Source organism: Falco naumanni, chromosome 3, assembly GCF_017639655.2.
Source record: "Falco naumanni isolate bFalNau1 chromosome 3, bFalNau1.pat, whole genome shotgun sequence".
Classification (NCBI taxonomy): Eukaryota; Metazoa; Chordata; class Aves; order Falconiformes; family Falconidae; genus Falco; species Falco naumanni.
Genome location: NC_054056.1, coordinates 70,582,879 through 70,607,482, shown reverse-complemented (window position 1 = coordinate 70,607,482; position 24,604 = coordinate 70,582,879). Strand labels below are relative to the sequence as shown.

Sequence of the window (24,604 nt, the reverse complement as noted above, 5' to 3'; positions counted from 1 at the left end):
ATCACAATATTTATGTTCTTCATCCAAGTCCTTATGTCACTGTTAGATATTTCTCATGTTTTCCATGTCGGAACAGCTAGCGTAGTCTTCTATAACAGGCATCTAACTTCACATTAAATATTTGAGGGATCACAGAACCATATAGTCAATAAATTGCAACCTAAAATGTGATTATTGTCTGATATATATAGCTGTTTTAAACATTAACGTGTCTGGGAAAGAAGCTTTTCAGCCTTTACATTTTTAATAGATTTTGTTATTTCCTCTTGTAAAAGTGAACCCAATTATAAAGGTGAACCAATATGGGCAGACTTTATTTCAATAAACTAGTATTGCTTATACTGAAACTATCATAGAATCATAGAATGATAGAAAGGTTTGGGTTGGAAGGGACCTTAAAGGTCACCTCATTCCAACCCCCCTGCCATGGGCAGGAACACCTCCCACTAGATCAGGTGGCTCAAAGTCCCGTCCAACCTGGCCTTGAGCACTTCCAGGAATGAAGCAACTTGTTCCAGTGTCTCACCATCCTCACGGTAAAGAATTTTTTCCTAATACTTAATCTAAATCTACCTTCTTCCAGTTTAAACCCATTACCTCTTGCCCTATGAGTACAATTATGTGTATGACACCTCTAACAATGTTGTGGCTGTGTCCTTTGCTATATACTCTGAGGGTGAATCACAACCCATCTGTGCCTCAGTCTTTCACCATATACAGTGGAGATAATAAATCATGTGCTGATTCATGAATTTAATAAAAAAATTAAGTTTGTCATTTCTGGGCAGGAAAGTGAAGTGTTGCAAATTTGTTGCTACTAATATGAAATTAAAACCTATGGAGTCATTTTGATGCCAGCAATTTACAACAGTTTTACTCTGTTTCTCTGATTGTATATGACTGTATGGCACAGTACAATGCTACCTGGAATAAGATAATTTAAGTACAGGAAAGGAATAGTCTGTTAGCGTAAGGAGCAGCTTGAGTTAAGTAAGTACCTCCCAGCAATTAATGCAACTGCATTTCTTGCAGCTTGCTTTCTGTTCTCACTCTCAAGTTTGGTAAACATGCTTTACATTCTTCTCTTCATTGTAGTTATTCCAAAGTTTTAATTTCTTGGGATACCTCCACAGTGCAATACTGGAGAGGGCCAGGGAACCCAGTGAAGATCCAGCTATCTGCTCTGATAAATGGCTAGCTCAATCCCTGGTTCTTTGTTCTTTTCCAGAAGGTCTCTTCAAAAGAATACCTAGGCTTTGTTTTTAAATAGTCCGTTTTGGAGGCAGTATGTAGAATTTTTTTGGCTTTTGCCATCCTTCAGCACTCTCCCAATGTGGTCATCTGGATTTCTGAACGTGCACAACATGCAGTGCTCGCTTCCATGCTCTGAAAATGCTGTATTTCTGGGTTAGAGTGTAGTCTCCAGACTGTTTCGGATACTTTGAAAGGTATGAAAGGTGCTAATGGTGTTAGGTGTGCAGGGCCAGATAATGAGGCCCCACACCCCTCTAGCAGATGCTGTCAGGTGTGGATGTGACCGGTTTGCAGTAGGGGAGGTATTTCAAAGCGGTGTGGATATGAGCCAGAGGGTACCATAGGTCTTGTGTTTGGCAGTGCAGACCTTGCTCACTGTGAGAGCTTTTGACCCACAGGTGGGTTGGCTGTGCTCTGCCACTCCAGAACAGTTGTCTGCCTTCTGTGTAGCCAAACCTTTGCTTTGGCTCATTTTTCTTTCTCTTTTTTTTTTTTTTTTTTTTCTCAATTACTTCTCTTTACTTACTCTCTACTTTTCTTACTGTTTATACCTTTTTTCTTCCTTTCACCTTAATCCTCTCATTTTTCCTCTTCCCTCTAACATAGATGACCGGTACAGACTTGATGCTGTGCTGGACCCCCTGGATGGAGATTAAAATGCAGGAACACACAATAAAAGCACATCTTACATGTGCCACCTGAGTCAACATGTATGTGTGCATGTGTCTGGTGTCTGTATTCTCATTTCTAGCTCTGCTGGAAGCTATTACTAATCCAGAGAGGGAAAGCAGATGGCTTTCAAGGAGATATCAGCTATTTAAAAAAAACAGCAGAAGCATTTTTGAACTTGGGAGTAAGATGGAGTCAATTAATGCTGGTTTTCCTATCCCCTCACTACTGCTGTTCCCCCCCAACTATTACAGCTACTTTTAAAAATAATTAATGGAAACTTTCTGATTAATCCAGGCCCTTCTTTTTTGTATAAGGACGATCAACATCCCTTTTCTAGTGCAGAAGGTGTTTGTTGGGGAGTGCTTAGCAGTCGTATCAGTCTTGCACTTAAAACTTCCAATAGGTTTATCCTCCACTTCTGTCTTTTAAGTGCCCTGAAAAAGACAGAATTATGTGATAGCAATAGCAAATGGCAGTACTTTTTTTACATCAGGTTCAGTGCACTCTTGCTTTCATGTTCATTGATTGTAATGTGAGCATGTTACTCAGTAATTTGCTTTTCTGAGCAGCCATGAACATTAAACTCCTGAGATTTCATGGCCTTGAGGTTAGTAGCTTCTTGGGAGCAGAACAGAGCAGAGTGTTAAACTGTATAGCAGATTTTATTTGTCAAGTTTTGGTTTTGCCATGACAGAAAACTAGCGGAATGCTTTTTTTCCATGGGTGTTTCCTTTGGTCTGGCTAAAGCAGATTACTGATGAGGGAAGAGCAAATTTCCATCGTTCTGCACATCTGCTGAACATTCCTTCCCCACCCAGAGGACCACGGTTCAGCCACAGACACAGGAATGAACAATATGAAGTGTGATGGGTCTTTAAATGTCTTTAGGTGGCAGAAGTTGGCTTTAATTCTACTTTTTTTTTTTTTAATAAGGACTGTTTTGATTTTTGATGCTTGACTTTGGAAACCATCAAGTGAATGAAAAGCTGACTCTGTCTTATGTTCATGTCTGTTATACAGAGACATGTTGGAAAATGTAATCTCTTAAATTTTCTATTTAAGAAAATATATGTTATATAATCCCTACATAATCTCTTATAATTTCTATATAAGAAAATAATTTAAAATAAATGCTATTATTTTTCCTTTTTTTTTTCTCCTAGGAGCAAGTAATAGTTCTGGACAGCCAGTGAGTACTTTGAGTAGAAGGTCTCATTTCAGTGGTAGTGTTTAAGTAGGGTTTTGTGATTTTATTCATGACTTTGAAGGTTTGGAGTAGAGGGGAGAAGGAGAAAGACAAAGCAGGAGCAGGAGTGAAGGTCACATACTTTGACCTTTGTGCATTCTTATTCAGGTATGCCTGAACTCATTGAATTTGCTGGTCAGCAAATTATAACATACCTCATATAGTCTTTGAATACCAGTTGAGGTAAGGCAATGGGCAACAGCTACAGCAAAACTATGGGCAGATTCCTGGTTACTTGGAACCTCGATAGTGATAATCAATAGTTTGAATTTGCTTAATTTTCAGAGGATTTCCATAGTTCTCATGTAGGTTAAGTACCATTCTATTGGCAGAGGTATTGTATGGCTTGGTGGTATTGTTATTTTTGACATAAATATAAGCAAACCCCACAGATAGTTCAGACTGCAATTCGTGTGCAGGCTGGACTGTCAAAAGATCTATCATTTGTAATAGTCAATGTTTGAAAGATACTGTATAAAATACAGCATCTGGAGCTGCAAATACATACAGTATGGTGAAAACTTTAGTTTCACCTGCAAATTATTTTTTTCTGATGTAATGTATTATTGGAATTATAATATACATACTGGCAGAAAAGCTGTTGATGACAGAGTCGTGTCATGTTTTAAATAATATGGGTGGCAGAAAAATTATATGCTGAAGTGACACTTCCAGTATTTTTAGGAAAAAAATCAATGATACACACTTCACTAAACCGTACATTTTATTCCCTGTGGAAAGTTAGTTTGCCCACTCTGACCAGTAGCTGATAGGTGATTTCTTGGATATTTGCCGATACTCCTTCACAACAGGTGGCTGCGATATAATGATTTTACAAGCATACTACATTAATTATCTGTGATTAAAACTTAACCAGAAATTACAAAATAACAGTGCAAATGCTTTGTTTTGTCCAGAGGGTAATTAAACCGTCTCCTTTGTATGCAGATAGAAAAAGGAAATGTGTGGAAGACTTCTTAATTAGCACTCCATAGCCTGATATCCTCAGAAAGATTAGATGAAAAGTCATAGAGTGTGCATTCAAAATGCGAGGCATGCTGCATTTTTGTTCCGCTTGCACTTGTCCACTGGAAGCTCTTAGCTCAGATGTATGCAGGTTAAGCGTGTGTGTAAAAGATTGGAGATGGGGATACTGAAACTGAGATTAATCCTGCCAGACTTCAGTCACCTACAAGGTGCCTAAGTTTAAGACAAGTGTCTAGGCTCCTTTGGTAATTAATGACTTGAAACAGGTACTTCCAGAGTGCAATGTCATCCAAAGGATAGTTGGCTAAAAGTGTCAATAAATTAACTATAGAGAAAACAATTAGCGGTTAGCTGAAATTAGGTGAAATTAAAGCCCCGCTGTCACCAGCTCTTCTGCATGTGAACAGCTTCAACAAATTGGGGTCTAACACATCCTTATCTTATTTCCATTATCCGCACACGATGTTTGGATAATGCTGCATACAGCATTGTTATGCTGTATGCAGATGTATCTGAATCTTTATGTGAGTCATATGCATTGTGTTAACAACATAAACCATGTATGCACTTTCAAAGTCCAAGAATGTCTGAAAGAATTACATGTACCGTCCCACTGATGACTAACTTCTTCCACCGTGGACCCACCAGGGCTCAAGAACCTCATTGTGAGTGGTGTTAGCAGTTACGGTCCTTCTTCTGCAGATTGTTCTGTGTCTGTGTTCTGCAGTCCCAAGGCAGGATAAAACTTGATACTGTCCTCTGAGGAGGAAGTAGATAACAGCAGTTTGGGGTGGGCTCGGATTTCTGAAATATTTTGTTTGCAAAAGATACAGATATGTATTTACGGGAATTTGTAAAACATGTACAATATTTTTACAAGTCTGTCCCATAGGTAAATTTTATTGTGGTAAGGAACTACACTATTTTAGTGTTTATTTTTATAATAACATTGCCTTACATTAATTAACATAATGCAAATGCAGCTGTGAACTATGTCAAATGCTGTGCATCTCTGAGAGATAATATCTACTTATGACCATATTCCATATGCACTAGCTAATCTACATACTAGCAATGAACTCTGCTCAGACTGCATTACTGGTAGTACAAATAAAGATATGAAATCCGATATATCACAGAAAGACAGTCTTACAGGATAACTTGTAAAATGAATAAGGATTTAGAAGTAAAATGTGGCTAGGGAACTGTTTACCATTTCACCAGCTGAAACCTTTGTGTTAGTACGTAGAGTTGCTAACAAGGTAATTGTAAATCAGACCAGTGCTTTTAAATTAAATTAAAATTGTATGAATGGTCATAAGAATAAAATAAATTTACACCAGTCGCACTCGGAGTGGTTGTTCTCAGATGCTGAAGGATATACAGTGAGGGAAAAATATGCATTGTTCAGTGCTTTGTTTAACATGTTTGCTTTTTTTCCTCACAGTACAGTGCTGTGGATACAAATCCTTTATCTGTATATATTATGCAGCCCATCTGGAACAAAATTATTAAGGTAAGAATTTAATAGAAATATCACATGATAATGTAAGAATTTGTTGTAAATACAGCATGTGTTTTAATTTAAATATAGGTATTGGTTAATAACGCTGAAATTAAGACAGCTGTATAAAAGAAAGCAAATGTTACAGATCAGATATATAGCTATATTTAGGATGAGGATGTTTGCATTTTGAGGTGGTTTTTTTTAGAAAAACAAGTTGGTTTTGTTTTTCTGATTGCTATGCAAAAGGCATCCTTTCCTTTCTTACACCTTTCATGATTACATCTTTCATTAAACAGCTTTGCAGACATGGAAGGGTTTACTCAGTACAAATTATTTTTGTGCAGCATATGCTGCCTAACAGCAACTAAGCCTTTATCTCTGTGCTGTGCACATGATTTTATGCAAGTGCTGTCTCATTTTCTCCCAAGGGTACTTGCTCAAGAGAGCTAGGCTTTTCTCTTAAGAAGCTGAATATGAGAGCGGTTACCATGATCACCATAACGATTGGAAGATGGCATCTCTTGAATGCATTATTATCTGCAGTTTTTTTAAAAAACCTCACAATTAGTTTTGCTCTTGTTGGCAAAAAAAAAGCTGTATCTCAAATAACTATGAACTTTATTGATCTCCAAGGAAGCAATGACTTCTGCATTTGCATCGTTAGAGGAAATATTTAGATTGGAGCAGATTTGAAAACGAACCTTTATACAAACAAAAAGGATGTATGTGATCAGAGCCATGTGGATCTGTGGGAACCTTGTGGGATCTGCCATGTTTGAGTTCTGTAACTCAGGTATTGCTTATGCTTGATACAGCAGGAAAATCATAATCTTTTGTTCATAACCTCAATGTGATTTCATGAAAGTGTTTATATGACCTAACTTAAGAATTAATAAACAACCCGGATGTGGTGTGAGAGAAAAACAATTCAGAGATGTGAAACTGAATTCAATAATTCAGTTCAGAGATTCTGTTTTCTTTCCCATCATAATATTCAGGAAAACAGTGAGGCAGAAAACCCCGCCCAGCACTCTGAAGTCTGGCGTGGGAGATGAGCAGGGACTTTACTGTGCATTTGTGCTTTGGTTTAGGAGATCTATGGGTATTAATCTGCTATCAAATTGAAGGAAGGGTATTATCAATGAAAAGCCTCCTTTGGAGAGAAGTTTTTCTAATGGTTGCAGAGTTTTCCCAGAAGAAAAGCAACATTCTTGACTGTCTGTGTAGGACAGGGTGATAGATCCTATTAAAATGTGACCTCTTTAGATTTTTTTTTAAACCTTCTTAAATTTTAGGTAAGCATGATTTTGTTCACTTCTTGCTGGAGGAGAACCCAAACCAGAGCACAGGACTGAAAACCTATTTCGAAAGCTGGGAGTGGGTGCGGGTGCTGCCTGTACCTGGCGTTTTGTTTGGTTTGAACCCTGAAGATACACCAATGAATGTTCTACTTTGTCTCCTGCTGCAAGAGCCTTATAGGATTATTTTCAAGGGTGTATCACAAGTGTTTAAAGGGAAATTATAACGCTCTCAGCTTTTCTAGAAGTAGGCATTCTAATGTTAAAAGATACTGCCAGGTAAAATCAGAGTCCTGCAGAGGAGCTGGGAATTCTCAGCTGCAGAGGTCAAAGCAGTATGTAATGGGAATTGCAGTAGAATCACCTTGGTTGCTTCTAGAGAACTGGGACAACACCAAACTTATTGGCCAAAATTTTATTATTTGTAAAATATTAGTAGGAATGGAAGCTGCTAGAATGGTTTGTTTCCTGGCTGGAATACTGAAACCAGGTGTGGCAGTGACTGTTGTTCCAAACTCAATCCAAGAAAATTCTGCTCATCTGTTCCCCCAAAAATACTTTTTTTCTCTTGAAGTGTAAGTAAAACAGTGGTATTGTAATAAATGTGATAAAGTCTTATTTTTAGTAGGAGAAGCTTTGAATGCATTCACTCATCATTGATATTTTATAGCTTCTACCTGTTGTAAGCATTATAACTGGGCTATGAGCATGCTCTAGACTATAATCTGTGATCTAGCATATAATATTGAATTTACATTTTGCAATGTATCATGTTATTTCTATTTAAATAGAACAGTGCATTGCAATAGGGAGATATAATAAAGGTGGGGTAATTTTTAAAGAGGATACATTGCATCTAATATGTTCGTTCAGAACTGGATAGTAAAGTGTGTTTCTTGATTACTGGGAAAAATAATTTCTCTCAGTTCAGACATCCTTATACGCCCATTTGCAGATATGAATCAATTAGTTTTAGTTTCTAATCGGGTGAAAATAAACATTACACAGGGACTGTTTTTACCAGATTCTAGAGGAGTTAAAAATATCAACCTAAAATTCAGAGCCATGAAAAAAAAATAAATAAATCAAATCTATGAGAACAGAGGCTTGGGATTTGGGTCTGGCTTCTCATAGGTCAGTTTAGTCTGAATAGCAACACGTTTCTCTGTATTCCATAACACAGAATTCATTGGAAGATGTTTCCTATGTTATGAGAAATTAAGAAGAGCCTGACATTAGAGAAGATGTGGGAATTTATGAGCTGGGATGTGACACACGTAAGAACTGAAAACATGTTGTCATAACCCTGCTCATTTACCTGTGGTGGGGATGCTAGGAAAGCAAAGAATTTGTGCATTTAAGTTAGAAATTCTCCTGGAAATCCTAAGCATTACCTTCCTCTCTTTCCTTTTCCAAGGACATCTTTCTTATATTGTCATGTGCCTGAGTCAGTTTAAGTGTGATTTTTGTATTTATGTGCTTCAGAAACATGTTGAATGTGGTGCTAAAGCAGAAAGTGAATGGTAATGTTTCATGTCTGGATTCTGTAATGGGCTTGAAGTACTCTGAGGTAACTCCTGTCCATGGTGGCTTTTCCACATTGTATGAAACTATAGTAACACCTATGTGAAACTACAGAGTAACATTCTTTACATGTCATTTAGAACTATTCTGACTATGCAGATGTATGTATTTCATCTTTAATGAATTCAGTGCTCTGTCTTTTTGCCTTTAATTAAGATTTGTATTTTATAATAAAACACAATCATGTGATCTCTGAAGATAATGGGTAGTATTACTTAGCTGCTACACAAATTGAATATTCCTCCTCTATTTGTATTCATGAGAAATCAAATTTGTGCAGGACAATGAGAGGAAAAGGAGGAAACCCCACTGGGATACACAGGTGTGTGCCGGCTTCACTGAAGTCAATTAACCCCCTCTCCATTGCCTTTATGAACTTCGATTTTATCACTAGAATTGGACATGATTAGAATTTTCACGGTCTCAAGGGACTTAGTTAAGGAATATTTCAAGTTTGAATAGAGCTTTATATAAATATGTGTATTTTAGCATTTATTATCCAAATAGACAGTTCATATATTAAAACATTTGCTGTTTGTATTAAGGCTTTTAGCATAAATGGATGTAGAGCCTTTAAAACAGGAATCAGTTAGTATTTTGTGGAACTGAAAGTTTTTTAAAAGGTTCAAGCATACATTGGTTTTGCCAGAGAGCATATGTGTTTCTTGCCAGTGGCGCCTCCAGTTGTGTTAATAATGTAGCACATTGGTGTGTTAGATTTCTACTGTTTGTTAATGAGATTATAAAGGTTGTAACATATCCTTCTATAGGATACTAGTAAATTCAGGCTGTGTTTTCCCAACATGTGTAAGAAGTTAATCTTTTAACACCCGGTAATTTTTGAATTGTGGGAGAGGGTGATGGTAGCGTAATGTCAACCAAAAGAATAAGGGTCATTAAATATAATAAAAGGGATTTTGCAACTGGAATACTTTCCAAATACCTAGACAGATTAGGTTCAGTAAGGTTCAAGAGTGCATGTAGGGGTTTAACTGCAGGAGAGGCTGTTTTCCTGAGGATAGATCTCCTGTAACTGTTTTTCATGATATGTCTATGAACTGAAGGGATTGCAAATATAACAACATCCTTTGATGAATTCCTTCTTAAAATGCATGATGTTACCAAGAAAGTGGGTTAAAATAACATCTTCGTGTTTGCACTGTGTAAGCATAGATTATTTCCTGTAATAACTTAACAATAACATTGTGACTATTTAGAATGATGAGCTTAATTAGAAAGCAGACACTTATGGCGCTACACTTCATTTAATAGTCAACAATTATTATGAGTCGTACAGGAGAAATCAGTCATTTTAAAACAATACATTGGATGGCATCTATATATCCATGTAAACGGTTCATCCACAGGTTGCCTTGATGCACTATTTTGATGCATGTTTTAGATTAAAAGATGCCAGTCTAGAATTTCTTCAGTGTCTGTCCTTATTTCATGTAAGGTCACAGACATCAGATAAATTCCACAGCAGGCGATTCATACCAAGCCTCCATCTTACAAGGTTTCTGCATCCCCAGGTAGCAAATTTAGGAGATGTGCCACTGTCAGTGCATGCTGGATGTGCAGTCAATGTAAGAAGAGGGGACCATGCAGTAAAGGCTTCGTCCTTAGTTAGGTGTTCTCCTAAAGGAGCTTCAGGGAACATTTGCTGTCACTTGTTCCTAGGGATTTAGAGTTGGGCTTCTGAAGGCTGAGAATGATAGGTATGTTAATTTTTTTTACTGTAACTGTATGCATTCTGTGATGTATTTTAAATACTGTAAAAGCTGACATACAATATTTTAAAATTAGTGATAAAATCCTGGTCATAAGGAAAGCAACTATCAGATTTAATATTTTCCCCGACGTTATTAAAGAAAATATCTAAGAAATGTAACTGAAAAATATTCAGGAATTTTCCTCTGATTTTTGAAAGCTTACACTGTACAACATCAGTTGCACAGTTTCTCCTGGATATTGTGAATTGTTCTATGGTAGAAAAAGAGGATCTAGTCAGGATAATTAATCAGTCCAAGCATTCAAATTCTATATGCAGTTTTTTCATGTAGTAATAGGCTAGAGGAAATATAAAGATGTATATAAATTAATACGTATTCACCTGCCTGTCCATCTAGCCGGACTGAAGAAATTGACAGAACATTTGATTTCAAAACTTAAATTTAACTTATTTCTTTAATACTGTTTTGTAATATTTTACTGTGTCAAAGTACTTCATGTACCTTTTCAGTCCTTAAACAGTCCAAAGAATTTGTTTATAAGCCTCTGGTATGTTTATATTTTGAATATATTGATACTGTGTTTGAGTGGTGGTAGTGGTTAATAATTAGTATTTCTGCAAATATGTTCTGTCTAAATTTGGAAGAAACTGTGTTTCTTGGGAAGATGTTACCAAAAGGGATCCCTCTTGCAGTGTAAGAATACCTTAAAACCGCAGGGAAAGCAGAGCTGAGAATGGTTAACAGGATAAAGAATTAGAGGCTTAGGTGAAGACAGAGTCCTTTTCAGCACTCTACAAAGTAAAATGAATTGATGGAGTGTTTATAATTTACGACTACAGAGGGAGACCCTGCAGACAGTTACTATCTAAAGTAGGGAGCTGCTTGTAACAAGGAGATCTTCTGAATCTAAAACTGTAATGCACTCAGTGTCTCATATTAGTTGATGTTTAGAGTTGGAAAATATCGACATATTTTAGAAGAGATTTCCCTATTATAGTGTGGGAATAGAATGCTTAAAAAAACTTGCCATGTGGATGCTGATTTACCACACTGGGGTGCTGCAGCCTTCTTTCAGTTGCGATACACATAATCACAAGACCCGTTCCTCAGTGACTCAGAAAATAAGGACAATGTATAACACAGGAAATACAACATTTTTAAATGACATTTTTACTGCAGTCACAAAGATCAGGCAAAAGGATTACAGTTGAAAATAAAATTCAGAAATGAAAAATGTATGTTAATTTGAAAATGGGAAAATATGCACAAATCTGACCACTGCTGGTGTTGTATACAGGCTTCTCCTTTCCTGATAAAAAATATAAAATATTTAATTGAAATAGGTCTGATGATTTGAAATATACTACTTCTTAGATTTTTTTTTTTTTTTTTTTTAACAGATAGTGCCTTTGTGGATTGCTCCCAACCTGTTAACATTCTCTGGATTTGTCATGATTTTAGTTAATTATTTTCTAATATCTTTTTATGACTGGGACTACACTGCCTCAGGTAAATAATTTCGTGTTGTTATTTTTTGTAATTAGTGAGCTGCTTATGTCATACTCCTGAATGATACAGAGGAGGTATCAGATACTTGAATCCTCTACTCATTAATGAGGCTCCATGTGCATGTAGGAGGATCTAACCTCACACCTGGCATTATAAATTTAGATAATTTTATTGAAAAATCTATTTAATTTCATCCCTAAATATGGCTTACAGCATGTGCTACTTGAAGTCTATAATACCTCATTTTATTAAAAGTGTATTTCAGGATTTGAATACAGGGCCAAAAACTACCCTAATGTTCTTCATAACGTTTTCATTGGTTTCATGTTTCCTAATACCTAAACCTATGCCTGGTTGAGTTAATTTCCCTTTCATTAATCACACCTCCCCTCATTCAAGACTGCTTCTAGACAAAGAAGAAATAGTTTCTAAATAAATGTCTCTTGCAATTCTGACTTTCAAAGTCCAAGTCGATTATTTGCTCATGGCACACCAAGTCAAATGCTTTCTGGAGCTGATTGCTCCTCAGTGTAGGGATGCATTCAGTTCTGGGCTTCTCAGACCAGGTGTTGGAGCCTACAGAAAGTGTTAAGCACCTCCTGGGTGATATATAAACAGCCTAGCTTTTCTTTAAACTAGATGATTTGGTGAAGACTTAACACTTTTATTTTCAGAAACAATTATGTTTGGGTTTTTTTGCTGCCTTTAATTTCTTATCCCTGTGATTAGGTTCAGGAGGTACAGTTTGGCATTGAAGGTCTTTTCCAACCTAAATGATTCTATGATTTGTCACAACAGTTCTAGAGGCATGGATACTTGCTAGCAGTTTTGGTTCAAAAATAATCCTGTGTGAGCATTAAGTTTTCAGGACCAGCATGTTATGTAGTTATCTGGCCTCATCTTTAAACACTTGCTTTTTTTAATCAACGCCACTGATATTTACCAAGTTCTGTAATAAAAGAGCATCCAGCACAGACCTTTGAGTGGGGTAATTTTATCTTGACGCATTCCCAGTAGATACACATTGAACTTGAAGACATTTGAAATGGTGATTAAGTCTGTTAGAGTTGAGACCTCTTGTGTAGTTTGCAAGCCTCTTCTTGATTCCACACAAGAACAGCGCCCATCATTTCCCAGTCAATAGAAAAAGTTCATGCAACCTAATGAGCCTTTCGAGTATCATATATCAATCCCATACCTAGGATCAGGAATAAAAGACTTAATTTCCTGGACAGCTGGTTTTCATTCTACAGTTTGAAAATTCGCAGCTAGGAGTCAGGAATTGCCATCTTTTCTTTCGGAGTGGCAATATGAGGTATGGAGAGAAAGGTGATCTGGGCACTGCTATAGGTGCTGCATCTCCCTGTTCAGCAAGGGCACGCCTCTGTGTCCAAGTATTCCCTGTGTTCGATGCCAATGCCAGAAAGCTGAGAGGGCTTTGCACTTACAGTTGTTTAGTGCTGGTGTAGTCCTTATTGCATTATGTTTAAGTTAAATAGGATGCTTTTTGAAAAAAGGATTGATTTCTTTAAAAGAACAGCAATAACCCTCTCAGCAGAGCAATAACAGAACCCTGGGTTCTGTCCAATTCAGCTTTCTTTTCCTTTTTTTCAAGGAAAATATCTGTCCTAGCCTAAGGACAAAAATTTCCTGTTCCATCTGTATGGTAAAAGTGCTACACAAACCCCACGCTGGCACTAATAATAATCATCATGCTTGAAAGGTACATTTTTTTTTAATACTTAGCTATTACATAAACATTAACTAATTTGTGGCTGGATAGTCTTCTTCCCATGACCTGTGAAAATTTTTGCCGGGGTTACTATCATTATTTTGTGCAGTACTAGAGTAATTTCAGGACCAAAAAACGTCTGCCTTATCTTCTCTCCTTTATGGTGTGAACACATTCTAGCAGCCTGATCATTGCTGCTTTGATAAAGCTCACTGACAACTTGAGGTCAAACCCAACTATTTCAGTCTGTTTGACTTAGTGGGCAGATCAGTGGCAGCCTGTTTGTATATATATGCCTATCTTGGTGGATTTCTTTGATGTTAACCACTGTTACACTGACTCACTACGTGATTTGTTTCAGGTACCAGTCCTGGACTTGTTCCCACCTGGGTGTGGCTGTTCAGTGCTTTTACCACCTTTTGTGCTTACGCTTTAGGTAAAGTACAACTAAATAATTTACACATCTGATGTCTTCATGTAGTTTTATCTACTAGTTCGCTAACGCTGATACTGAGATGAAGAGGCATCGTGGATAAATTATTGATCTCTCTCCAAGACAGTTCTCTGAGATTAAAAAAAAAAAAAAAAAAGCCAAAAAAATCCATAAAACTCAACACCCCCCCCAAACAACAGCACTTTTAATTATATATTAGAAGTTCTATGACTGTAGCACTTATCCCTGTCGAAAGTGCAAATTGTTTTAGAGGAGCAATGGAAATCGTTATGTAGCTGCAGTCACTGCTGTTGGTTTTCATAAAAGTCTGTGGCTTCCAATGGTGACATTCTGAGAAGCTCCCTGACACTGGCATAAGCACAGGTGCTTTCAAAGACAGGCAAAATACAGGCAAAGCAGAGAAAAAGGAAAACGCACCTTGCAATGCAGTGGTGTGAAGACATAGATCTGAACTGATGCAGATCTGGGAGTGAGATCCATATTACCATGGCTATTTTGCTTTCTTTTCCAAAGCTAACTCATTCCAAACTAGTCACTCCACAATGTGGTGAACAGAGTTAATTTGGGGGGGGGAACTCAAGGTGGTATATTTACACGGACTGCCCTGTGCTGTGTAAAGGTACCCTCTCTTTGGAGCTGGATCTTATAAAGCCCTGCACTGCAGAGCGTAGCCATACATTTGTGTGCCATACTTATCATATGCAGACTAGACATTAATGTCTTCTAGATGTACACTGCAGTGTTGTGCAAAGATGCTGTCCACTTCTGGTATCAGACCCATGCACATAGAGCCATCTTGATTTACCTGGGGGTATCCCCTTGTGCAACACCTCCCCCTGCACTGTAAATGCCTTGGCATTTCTATTCCAGTGGCAAGTTTGTGCCACAATTATTTTGTCCAGTATTTCTTTGTATTTGTGCCATAAAAATCACTGGGACAACCATCCCTTGAAGCTTACTACCAGTCAGATTTCCCTAATAGCTCTCTATAATCATTATCAGAAGCATCGGTTTCTCTGTATGTAATTATATGGAGCTTAATGAAGTGGCTATTGTTTCATAAATAGGAATTACATATTGGAGCTGTTAGTGTCTGACACCCCAGAAAGCTCATTGGAAATTCCGTTTCTGAGGTTCTTAATGTAGATGTTATTTGCAAGTGAGGCCTATAGTTCCTAATACTTGGATGACAAGGAATATAGTGTCGACAGTCAAAGCTATCATGAACTGATATATATGTAGACTTTTATGTCTGCTCCAAGCCACTTCATGAAATATTTAGTCTCAGATTTAATTCTGCATGGCCAAAGTTGTCCCTTTGAAAGACTGCAAAGAGCCATAATAACTAACCAACTATGCAGCTTTAATCTCACTCAGCTTCTTTTTAATGACAGTTACTCTCTCCAAATTCCCTAGCATGCTGTTCTCTTTTCCCCTCTTTGTTAAGGTGGTTTGGTATCTTCTCCCTCACCATCAAGTGGAGTACTCTTCGCTGGTTTTTTTAATTCCTCTATTTAAATATTATATGAACTTTAATAAAACTGAAGATTTATGAACCTTCATGAGACAAAATCATAACATAAGAATTCTAAAGCAATGGCAGTGTAGGATGTCCACTATTGAACATACGCTGTTGCTGGTGTGTATGATTTAGAACTGAAACCTAAACCAAAATATTTTCAGTTTCTTAAAAAGCTAGTGAAACCCCATGGAAAATGTGTGTGGGTGGGTTTGTTTTTTTTAAATCTTACTTTTTAAAATCTAAAAGATCCGATTTTACTTATGTGTTACACAGTTCCTGTATTTTTCTCCATGTCTAGTGTAATTAAAAGTACCGTATTTCGTGACACCATTATAAGCCTAAAATCTTTTTAGTAAAACTAAAGTTCCTGCAAAATGAAAATCACTCTTTCACTGTGATATACATAGTTTAGATCCGATGTCAATATTCTTTTGTGACGACCTAAAATAATTTATGATCAGACAAATCTTCTATCATTCTCTTTTTTTTTTTTTTTAATATTACCCTAATAACTAAATGCTCTCTGATTTGCAATAGATGTTCTTGAAATATAAAAGACTATAAACTTTTTAGGGATGATTACATATCTATTTGCTAGTTAATTTTCAGAAGCAGCCTTTAACAGACTGAAGAGTTTCTACATTTATAGCAACACTATTCAAGTAACCTCAAGCTTATATAGTTTTCTTTCTACACATTTCAGTAAGATGCCGACAATTCAATGGTGTTAACAGAGCGAGAATGCAGCTCTAGAAGAGGACAAGCCATATTAAAAATCCTCTATGAGATCTTTAACTTTTAGAGTTGTGAGAACTGTCTCAATAGATTTGTATTTGAGCAGAGGATATCTCACAGCTGCTTAGGTATTACAATAGGGAGATAGACTAAAATCTGTACAAAATGAAATCCCATGTTTTCCTGGTTTAGATCCCTGAAGTATATTTACATTAAACAAAACTCAGAGTACTGCCAAATAATCTGGAAAAGTAAGTAGCATATGATCTGTAGCAGCTGTGGAGTCTTTGGTCTCACTCTGCTGAGTTGTATCTCTAGTCAGTTTTGGGTTACTAATGCTATCAATAGCTAATAATCGTTGGCTATAGTACCTGCCAAGTAATATTAAAAAGAAGAGAATTCTTCATGTTATTTTGAGATTCAGGATAACAGTAAACAATCTGTAAGGTTGGTCCTATGTACTTTTTCCTAAGAGGTTCATCCTGCATAATTACGCTTAACTTCAAGGAGAAAATATTTCTATTTCTCACCAGCACAATCTCTGAGAAAAGACTAAGGGTACGGTTTGGTAACACAACTGAGAAAGGTTACAGATGCTTCCTTCCTTCCTCCTTCTCCTCCCTGCATCCACCACCCCTCCCTTGTGCCATCTCCCTTGCTTTTCCACAGCGCCAGTCCTGTTCAGTGACCTGGAAAGAGATGTAATGTGTGCTGTCTTTCCACCCGCTGAGCAGGATGCGGGTCCTTCCCTGTTCAGCAGCAGTGAACTCTCAGATCAGCTCAAACCATGCCGTCCAACTGCATCCTTAGAGTGAGATCCAGTACAGTGTTTGGACATCTTTCAAGCACTTAAGTATTAAAAGTGATCAACACATAACTCACCTTAACAGTAAGGTGTTCTTGGAGTCATAGAATTATTTAGATCAGAAAGGACTTCTAAGATCATCAAGTCCAACCATTAACCTAGCACTGCCAAGTCCACCACTAAACCATGTCTAAATGCCACATCAACACATCTTTTAAGTACCTCCAGGTACGGTGACTTTACCATTTTCCTGGGCAGCCTACTGCAATGCTTGACAACCCCTTCAGTGAAGACATTTTTCCTAATATCCAAACTAAACCTGCCCTCATGCAATTTGAGGCCATTTCCTCATGTCTTACTGCTTGTTATCTGGGAGAACAGATCGACCCCCACGTGGCTACAACCTCCTGTGAGGGAGCTGCAGAGAGCAACGAGGTCTCCCTCAGCCTCCTCCTCTCCAGGCTAAACAGCCCCAGTTCCCTCAGCTGCTCCTCATAAGCCTTGTGCTCCAGCCCCTTCCCCAGCCCCGCTGCCCTTCCCTGGACACGCTCCAGCCCCTCAGTGTCCCCCTCGCAGTGAGGGGCCCAAACCTGAACACAGTGTTCGAGGTGCGGCCTCACCAGTGCCCAGTGCAGGGGGCGGTCACTGCCCCAGTCCTGCTGGCCACACTGTTTCACAAAATGCCTTAGTGAATCTATCCCACAAGGGGTCTGAAGTCTCAGGGGCTCCACAACACCAAGGGACAGGTGAGAAGCCCTATGGATGCTTCTCAGCACTTTCATTGAGAAACTGATTGCAGGGACTGACATAAAAGTGTTGAAATACCGCTGGGGACAAGTAATTCTGAATGTCTTCTAAAGCTTATAAGGAAGGTGGCATTTCCTTGAAGAGTTGAGGTAAGGACAGAAAAGTGACTTGATAACTGAGGCAAATATTTTACGAGCAATCCTAACGTGTTGGTATTGAAGGGACTGTTGTGCTTCAGTTTGTTGTCATTGGTGTATTTTTGCTGTGTTATATATGGCAGTTGTGAAGTGTATGTGAAGAAAGTTACGCCTTTTGTTGTGCTCTAATTCTTTGTTTCTTTTCTTCTCTCAATCTTTCTAGACTCTATAGATGGGAAACATGCTCGAAGGACTCAGTCCAGTACTCCTCTAGGAGAATTATTTGACCATGGGCTGGATAGCTGGGCTACCTCCATTTTTGTGCTTTCTTTTTTTTCTGTCTGTTCCCGTGACAATGGGAAGACTGGAGTTTCTGTATATACAATGTATATATATTTAAGCATTGTCTTGTTTAACTTTATGTGTTCACACTGGGAGAAATATAACACAGGAGTTCTTTTTCTTCCTTGGGGATATGATATAAGCCAAGTGGTAAGTATTTATCATTTCTGGTTTGGTTTTATTTTTTTTTAAACTATGTTAGTGTTTTCAGTAATATTACAAAAATAGAAGAATAGAGCTCAAGGCAAATATGTTTGGCCAAGACTTTGAATGTGAAATAGCATAACCTGAAAAGTAATTCAGAAATATTTCCTGCATTTGCAAAGAAGGGATGCTCTCAAGCAAATTGTCAGCATCAGAGATTCATTGCCTTGCAGGAAAAAGAAAGGCTTGCAGCAAGCCTAGCAGTCAGACAGTGCCGATGTGAATGTCATTTAACTGTATTTGATTTGTGGTATTAACACAAATTATTATGCTATCTGAAGCCATAAACAATTTTCCCACCAACACTAGGTTCTAAGGCATGATGTGAATTAGTCCAAGGAATATTTATTAACAGTAATTGCACAGTTATACAATACTAGACCTTCTCAGTTCTACTGCCTCTTATATCAAATGTGGTAATGAAAATAGCAATGTACCTATACAGGGAGCATTATCTGTTGTCAGGTGATTTTTACCCTTGGAAAAAAGTTGAAGTCACACCAGCAGAGGTTTCCTCTCTGGGAATGATGTTCAGTATATGTCAATATTGTATCAGCCCACAGCCGGACCCCAGCTGAATTCTTGACTGGCTTACAGCCCTACCTTGAGGTGGACCTCTTCAGAAACATGCCTGGGGCACCATGGTGCCTTCAGCAGACAAATGAGTAACAGCAGTAACAAGCTGAGTGCACTGCCAAGGGCCCAGTGCTGGGATTTCTGGGCTCGCTTATCTATTTCTTACGATAGTCAGGCTCTTGCAGCCTGAGGAGCACAGTCCCAGTCTTCTGAGCTTCCTGTCACAGGCATGAGATGGAAGGTACAGCCAAATATACATAATTGAAAAGAAGTTTGACAAATATTCAAATATGTGTTTTAATGGAAATACAGTATTTGAATTAATGGCTGCAGATGTATTGCTGTAAACATAATCAGAATTCAGTGGTTTGAGAACAACTCGGAGATGGTGGTCCAGCTGTGGTGCATCTGTTTCATCCCCTAGAAAATGGGTTCTGGGAGAAGAAGTTGGCTCAGGACTAAGACATTAGGCAACCAGCTGGTCTGCAAGTTTCAGCCATGTATAAGTAAGGCTTCTTAGTGAAGTTCTTCCAGCAGGACAGGAACAGCTATGTTCAAATCAATTTCACTTGTTGCTCAGATGATCACCATAGGTATACATGCAACTGGTTAGAAGGCTCTTTTGGATTGCTACAGCATCTGAACTGTGTTAGTGGTTAAATACGGCAGTGGGTAACAAGTAATAGAGCAGTGCTGTTAACTCTGTCAGTGCCTTTTAGTGACCCATGCCTCTGTCACTGCTTTCCCATCTGGGAAATAATAGTAATAAAATTTCCCTGCCTGACAGATTTGTGGTGAGGATGAATTTCAGTGAAGTTTGTAAACTGCTTTGATTAACTTGGATGCAAGGTGCTAACAAGTGCTATTTCCTGTTCCCCCCTGGTGCTGAACTGCTGTCCTGCATGCTTGCTTTCTAGTAACTTCTGTGATGATTTGCCTATAGTCAAAATGATGAGCATGTAGATGTAAGGATTTTTTGATGCTGTATAGCACAATCATCCACAGTGGTGGAAGACTGTACTACCGAAATACCTGTGTGTCAGTTTTCCCATCTGTAACAATTGGCTGTAGTTGTGATTGCCTGTGAACAGACAAGACGGGATTTGTAGATCAACATAGTATTTTTTCCATTAGTCCAAACTACATTTCATGCACACCAGAAAATACATAATGTATTTTTCCCAGCTGTATTAACTAGTCTAGTAAAAGATCTTAATTCCCCTACAAAAATTGCCTTGCCTTTCGTTTTGTAAACCCATTCAGCAAATCTTGTTTGATGTGTGCACTATTAAAGGTAGCTCTCCTGCTGCTTGGAGGAGAGGATACTGAGGATGTAGGCAGGTGTCTGATGATGGATAAGAAAGGTAATGTTCCCCTTGCTGTTTTTTCCGCCCCCACTTCTCTGCTAGATATTCCCACATTCAGAGGCAGAGAGGGCAGAAGCGCTTACAGGCTGCTTTCAGACTGATTCCCAGCATTTAGTTCGCTGTTTCCTCCATGGCATTCCTAGCTGGATTGCTGCATGAATGCGCCTTTCTGCTCTGTCTTCACTAATTTCACTGACAACATGATGCTCTTGCATTGGCATGTCAGACATTCAGGTGGTCTAGTCCCCTGCTTCTGCTTTTAAATTTGACGGTAGCCAGGAACTTTGGACTTGGTTATCACCACAAAGCTCAGGAAATACAGTAATTAGGATAAGTGTGCAAATAGATAACTGTTGACCTTAATGAAAGCTTGGTTGACGTGTGGCTCCCAGGACACTGCTGCTGAGTCAGCTCCGCTACAGCCATAAACGCAGACAGCCCGCTCACTGGCTCTGTGTTAGCTGCGGTATAAGAAGAGCTGCTGTTCCTCATGAAAAAAATACCTCATTATAAATAGAGAAATTGGTGGGGCTTATGCAGATCACATTTTTCTATGACTTGATGACTCGTCAGAATCGGTAACCTAATTACGCTAGCTGGGCTGTAATTGGCACTCCAATTAGCTTTGATTACAGCAGACGGCCATTCATAGGAAGCTGTGGTTTGTAAACTTGAAAAATGGCTGTAATGTGCCTGAGAGATGCTTGGCCAGAGGGCTGCTGTGTTTGTAGATCCAGAATCAAGGAGGCGGCGTCTGCAGCAATAAAAACTCTTCCCTCTCCCTTCGGCGCAAGGAGCCATCTTGTGCTGACTCCTCTGCGGGTGGAAAGGGAGAGGAGCCTGTTCACACCATAACATCTAGACAATTTTCATATACTTTTGAGTAAGCATACCTAATAGAAATCCCAAAATCACAGGCTGAAGAGAAGGCTAAAAAAGAAATCTTTGCAATGTTCTGTGAGAAATTCTCTTGGTTACGTCTTGTGAAAATAATCGCTTTTATTTTTGTCACAAGCCCAACCAAAGAAACCTAATATCTGCAAATTAAGTTTCTTGGAGAAAAAAAGACAGAGCTTTCCTGAGAAATTAAAATGTCAGACTGCTGCCATATGTTAATTTTCACAGACATCTTGGTTTGGTTTTTTTTAAAAAAATCTATTTTCTTCCTGAAAAATTTAATATTCCCCTAACAAAATGCTCCCATAATCCTGCTGTTGCTTTTCATAAGCCACTGCAGTTGAGTTCATAGTATGGGAACAAAATGTTCATTTTTCCTTAATACGGTGTAGTGATACCTCTGCTTACATCACTGCTGCCTTAAGCATAACAGGGAGATACCCTTTATATTCTTAAATAAAAGTTTAAAAGTGAAAAGATGAGCTGCTGGAGTGACCCAGCCGATTCCAGACTCCTTCCTCTCACTCTCCAGCCAAGAGGGCAAGCTTGAAAAAAGCACAAAAGCTCAGGCAGCAAATGTGAAGGTCAGCAGGCAGTTCTCTGCCCCTGCCCTTGCCCTTGTAGAGAGAGGATAACCAGAAATCCTATATACAGTCATGCCTGAAGGCCAGGATGCTTGGACTGCAAGCCCCAGGTTTTTGGTTTGAGATGCTTTCCCAGCTGCTTCTGCCCAATGGCTTTGGACAGTCCCACCTAAACTCCCAGGGAGAACACTCTGCCTGCCTCAAAACTCTGAATAAATGAACTATATGTTGCAGGTAACGACTGAAACGTTGTAGAACTTACTTTTCTCCTTCCTTTCAGTCAAAACAGGGTAAGGTTTTTTTGGATGCTATATACCAGGTTTTCTTTTGACAAGCAGTTTACAAAATTTATGCTGAAATATGTTTCATATGGCCTTTTCCCGGGAAGTGCTGTGGCACCCGGTGTTTCAAGAGCTGGCAGAGAAATCCTGAGCAATGCAAATGCACAGCACATCTTTAAAAACCTTCTATTTCTTCTGAGGAGCAAAAAAAAAGTCTCTGTTAAAGAGAAAAATGAGGATGCGAAGGTGTCATTCTTTGGTCGTGTTATCAGGATCCAGAATATTTTTTTTTATTTTAGTTAAAGACACTCACTTTCAGAGTTTTTTAATTTGAAGTGTCTGTGGAAAGCATAGCCTTTTTTGTGAAGAGGTAATATCGATTGTTATTTAGTTCCAAAGGTAGGAGTGCACTGGAACTGGTTGAAGTAAAAGAACCGGTGGCCATGTGGAAGCAGTGCTGGCCAGGCTATGGCGTCTGCTCCAGCTGCCTCCTGGCACAGCTGGAAACCAAACTCGCTACTCAGTTATCTGAGGGAACCCCCATAGTGTTTCCATGGGAAATTTAAATGGAAGAACTTGTGAGGCACAGGCCCGCTCTGCAGCAGATTCCTTCGTTCTTAACCAGTTGGCTATGATTCTCCTCAAACCTTTCTTGGTTAATTAATCTTCCACATGCCTTTAGCTGTTTACTTGTCACATACTGCATATCTAAATGCAAAATGACCTTTTTAAGATACATAAAAACCTATCTTTATAGGCTAAATTTTCCAGCTTTATTTATTGAAAGACAAAATACTGAAAAAAAAAAATGAGAAAGGAAAAAGTATACATTACACTATAGCTAACTCCTATTGAAGCTCACTTATCGAAAATCATTAGTTCTTACTTTTTTAGGCAAGTGTCAAGTATATTTTTAGAGGCAAAAAACAACATTGTATTTAAAATTAGTTTGTTCTCTAGACGTTAATTTTGAGTACTGTGTTAATGGAAGATATTTCAACACATAAGCAATCAATGCCATTGGAAAATGCTAGTGAAATTGAATATTACACTGAAATTAACATCATTTTTTGTGGAATCAAATAATTTAAAAGCGTAGACATAATAATTTTAAAAAAGATAAGAAAATGTTTGATTTTTTTTTCCTGTGTAGTACATCACACAGCATACTCAGTGTGCCTGTGTATAAAACAGAAATGGTGGATCATTAGGGAGAGAAACAATGTGTGTATGCACACACACAATCTAGAATATTTTGGTCACAAATCTTACACCTGAAGTAACTGGAAAACATGAAAGAGATGGTGATTTTAAAAAAAATCAGATATTTTAGAGAATAGTTAAAACGCTAGAAGCTAGAAAATTTTGAGGCGTTATACTACTTTTTAGCAGTTAGGGAATATACTGCTAGAATATTCCCAAGGCGATATTAAAGATGTACACTGATTTTACAGAGGGACAAAAGTGACTATGTCGCTGTGATTTACTAAATTGTGACAAGATAGGGAGCCACTGCTCAAAAGCCAACTGTCCTGCTGTTCAGCTGTATCAAAGGGCCTACAAATTACCACCATGTATTCCCAGTTTTTTGACTGCATAAGTACTCCTCCTCCTCATAGGTAAGGGCTTGGCAAGTGAAAAATTTTCCTTGTCAGATGCTGCAGAGAATTGGAATCCAAGATTGTACACATCTGATGCTAACTTGCTATATAGTCCTTATTTGTGTTACTTGATTTGGACTTCTCATTTTACAAAAGGTTGCAGATATATTTCCTTGCTAAAGACTACATTTATATCTGAAAAGTACTAAAGCTGTTTGATGCCAGAGAGATGAGTAAAAAGCCTGGCCATCTTGTCTTAAGTAGAATCATTCAGTTGCACTTAAAAACACCGCTTTACATTTTAATTTTTTTTTTTACTAGCAGTGATTTTAAAAACAGTTTATACAGCTGATTAACGTACTTATGTTTTGTCTAATAATCCTGAAAATCCTCAGTTGTCACACTATAGCTTAGATCAAAGGATGGAGACATTTTCTCATTCTTCCAGCTTTCTAAAGGAGGTCTTTGAGACTGCCTCAGTGAAGTCAAAGTTACGAGTCCTTAAAAAACAACACCACAAATTTGAAGCCAAAGAATGTTTTTTCATACACTACATCTGTTCAGTAAGAGGCAGTCTCAACCTGTGAGGGCTGCGTCACCGAATCCCAGGGCAGGGGATTCCCCTGAGAGTCTGTTGCGCAAGCACTCCTGTTCCTAGAGGTGTGCTGACATCTGACAGTGATACTTATGACTGTACTGCCAAAAGTACTAACTAATAACAGATAATAATGCAGTTCCTCCTTTATCACTTGCCAAGAAAGTCAGTTCAGAATGCAACGTGTGAGGGTAAATTCAGGCTCCATGAAAGCCAGTTGGAGTTTTGCCATCAA

The 24,604-nt window shown here is 38.2% G+C and overlaps 1 protein-coding gene across 2 annotated transcripts in view; it reads left to right on the top strand.

Annotated features, from left to right (window-relative positions):
* LOC121084553 (ethanolaminephosphotransferase 1-like) overlaps positions 1 to 24,604 on the top strand; it is a 57,383-nt gene that overhangs the window by 10,581 nt on the left and 22,198 nt on the right. For both annotated transcript variants that reach the window (XR_005826775.1, XM_040586170.1), the window contains exons 2-5: positions 5,607 to 5,675; positions 11,682 to 11,790; positions 13,884 to 13,958; positions 18,146 to 18,414. Coding sequence is in view for 1 of the 2 variants with exons in the window: in XM_040586170.1 (XP_040442104.1) it covers positions 5,646 to 5,675; positions 11,682 to 11,790; positions 13,884 to 13,958; positions 18,146 to 18,414 (483 nt within the window). In the remaining variant the exon portion in view is untranslated. The remainder of the gene's footprint in view (positions 1 to 5,606; positions 5,676 to 11,681; positions 11,791 to 13,883; positions 13,959 to 18,145; positions 18,415 to 24,604) is intronic.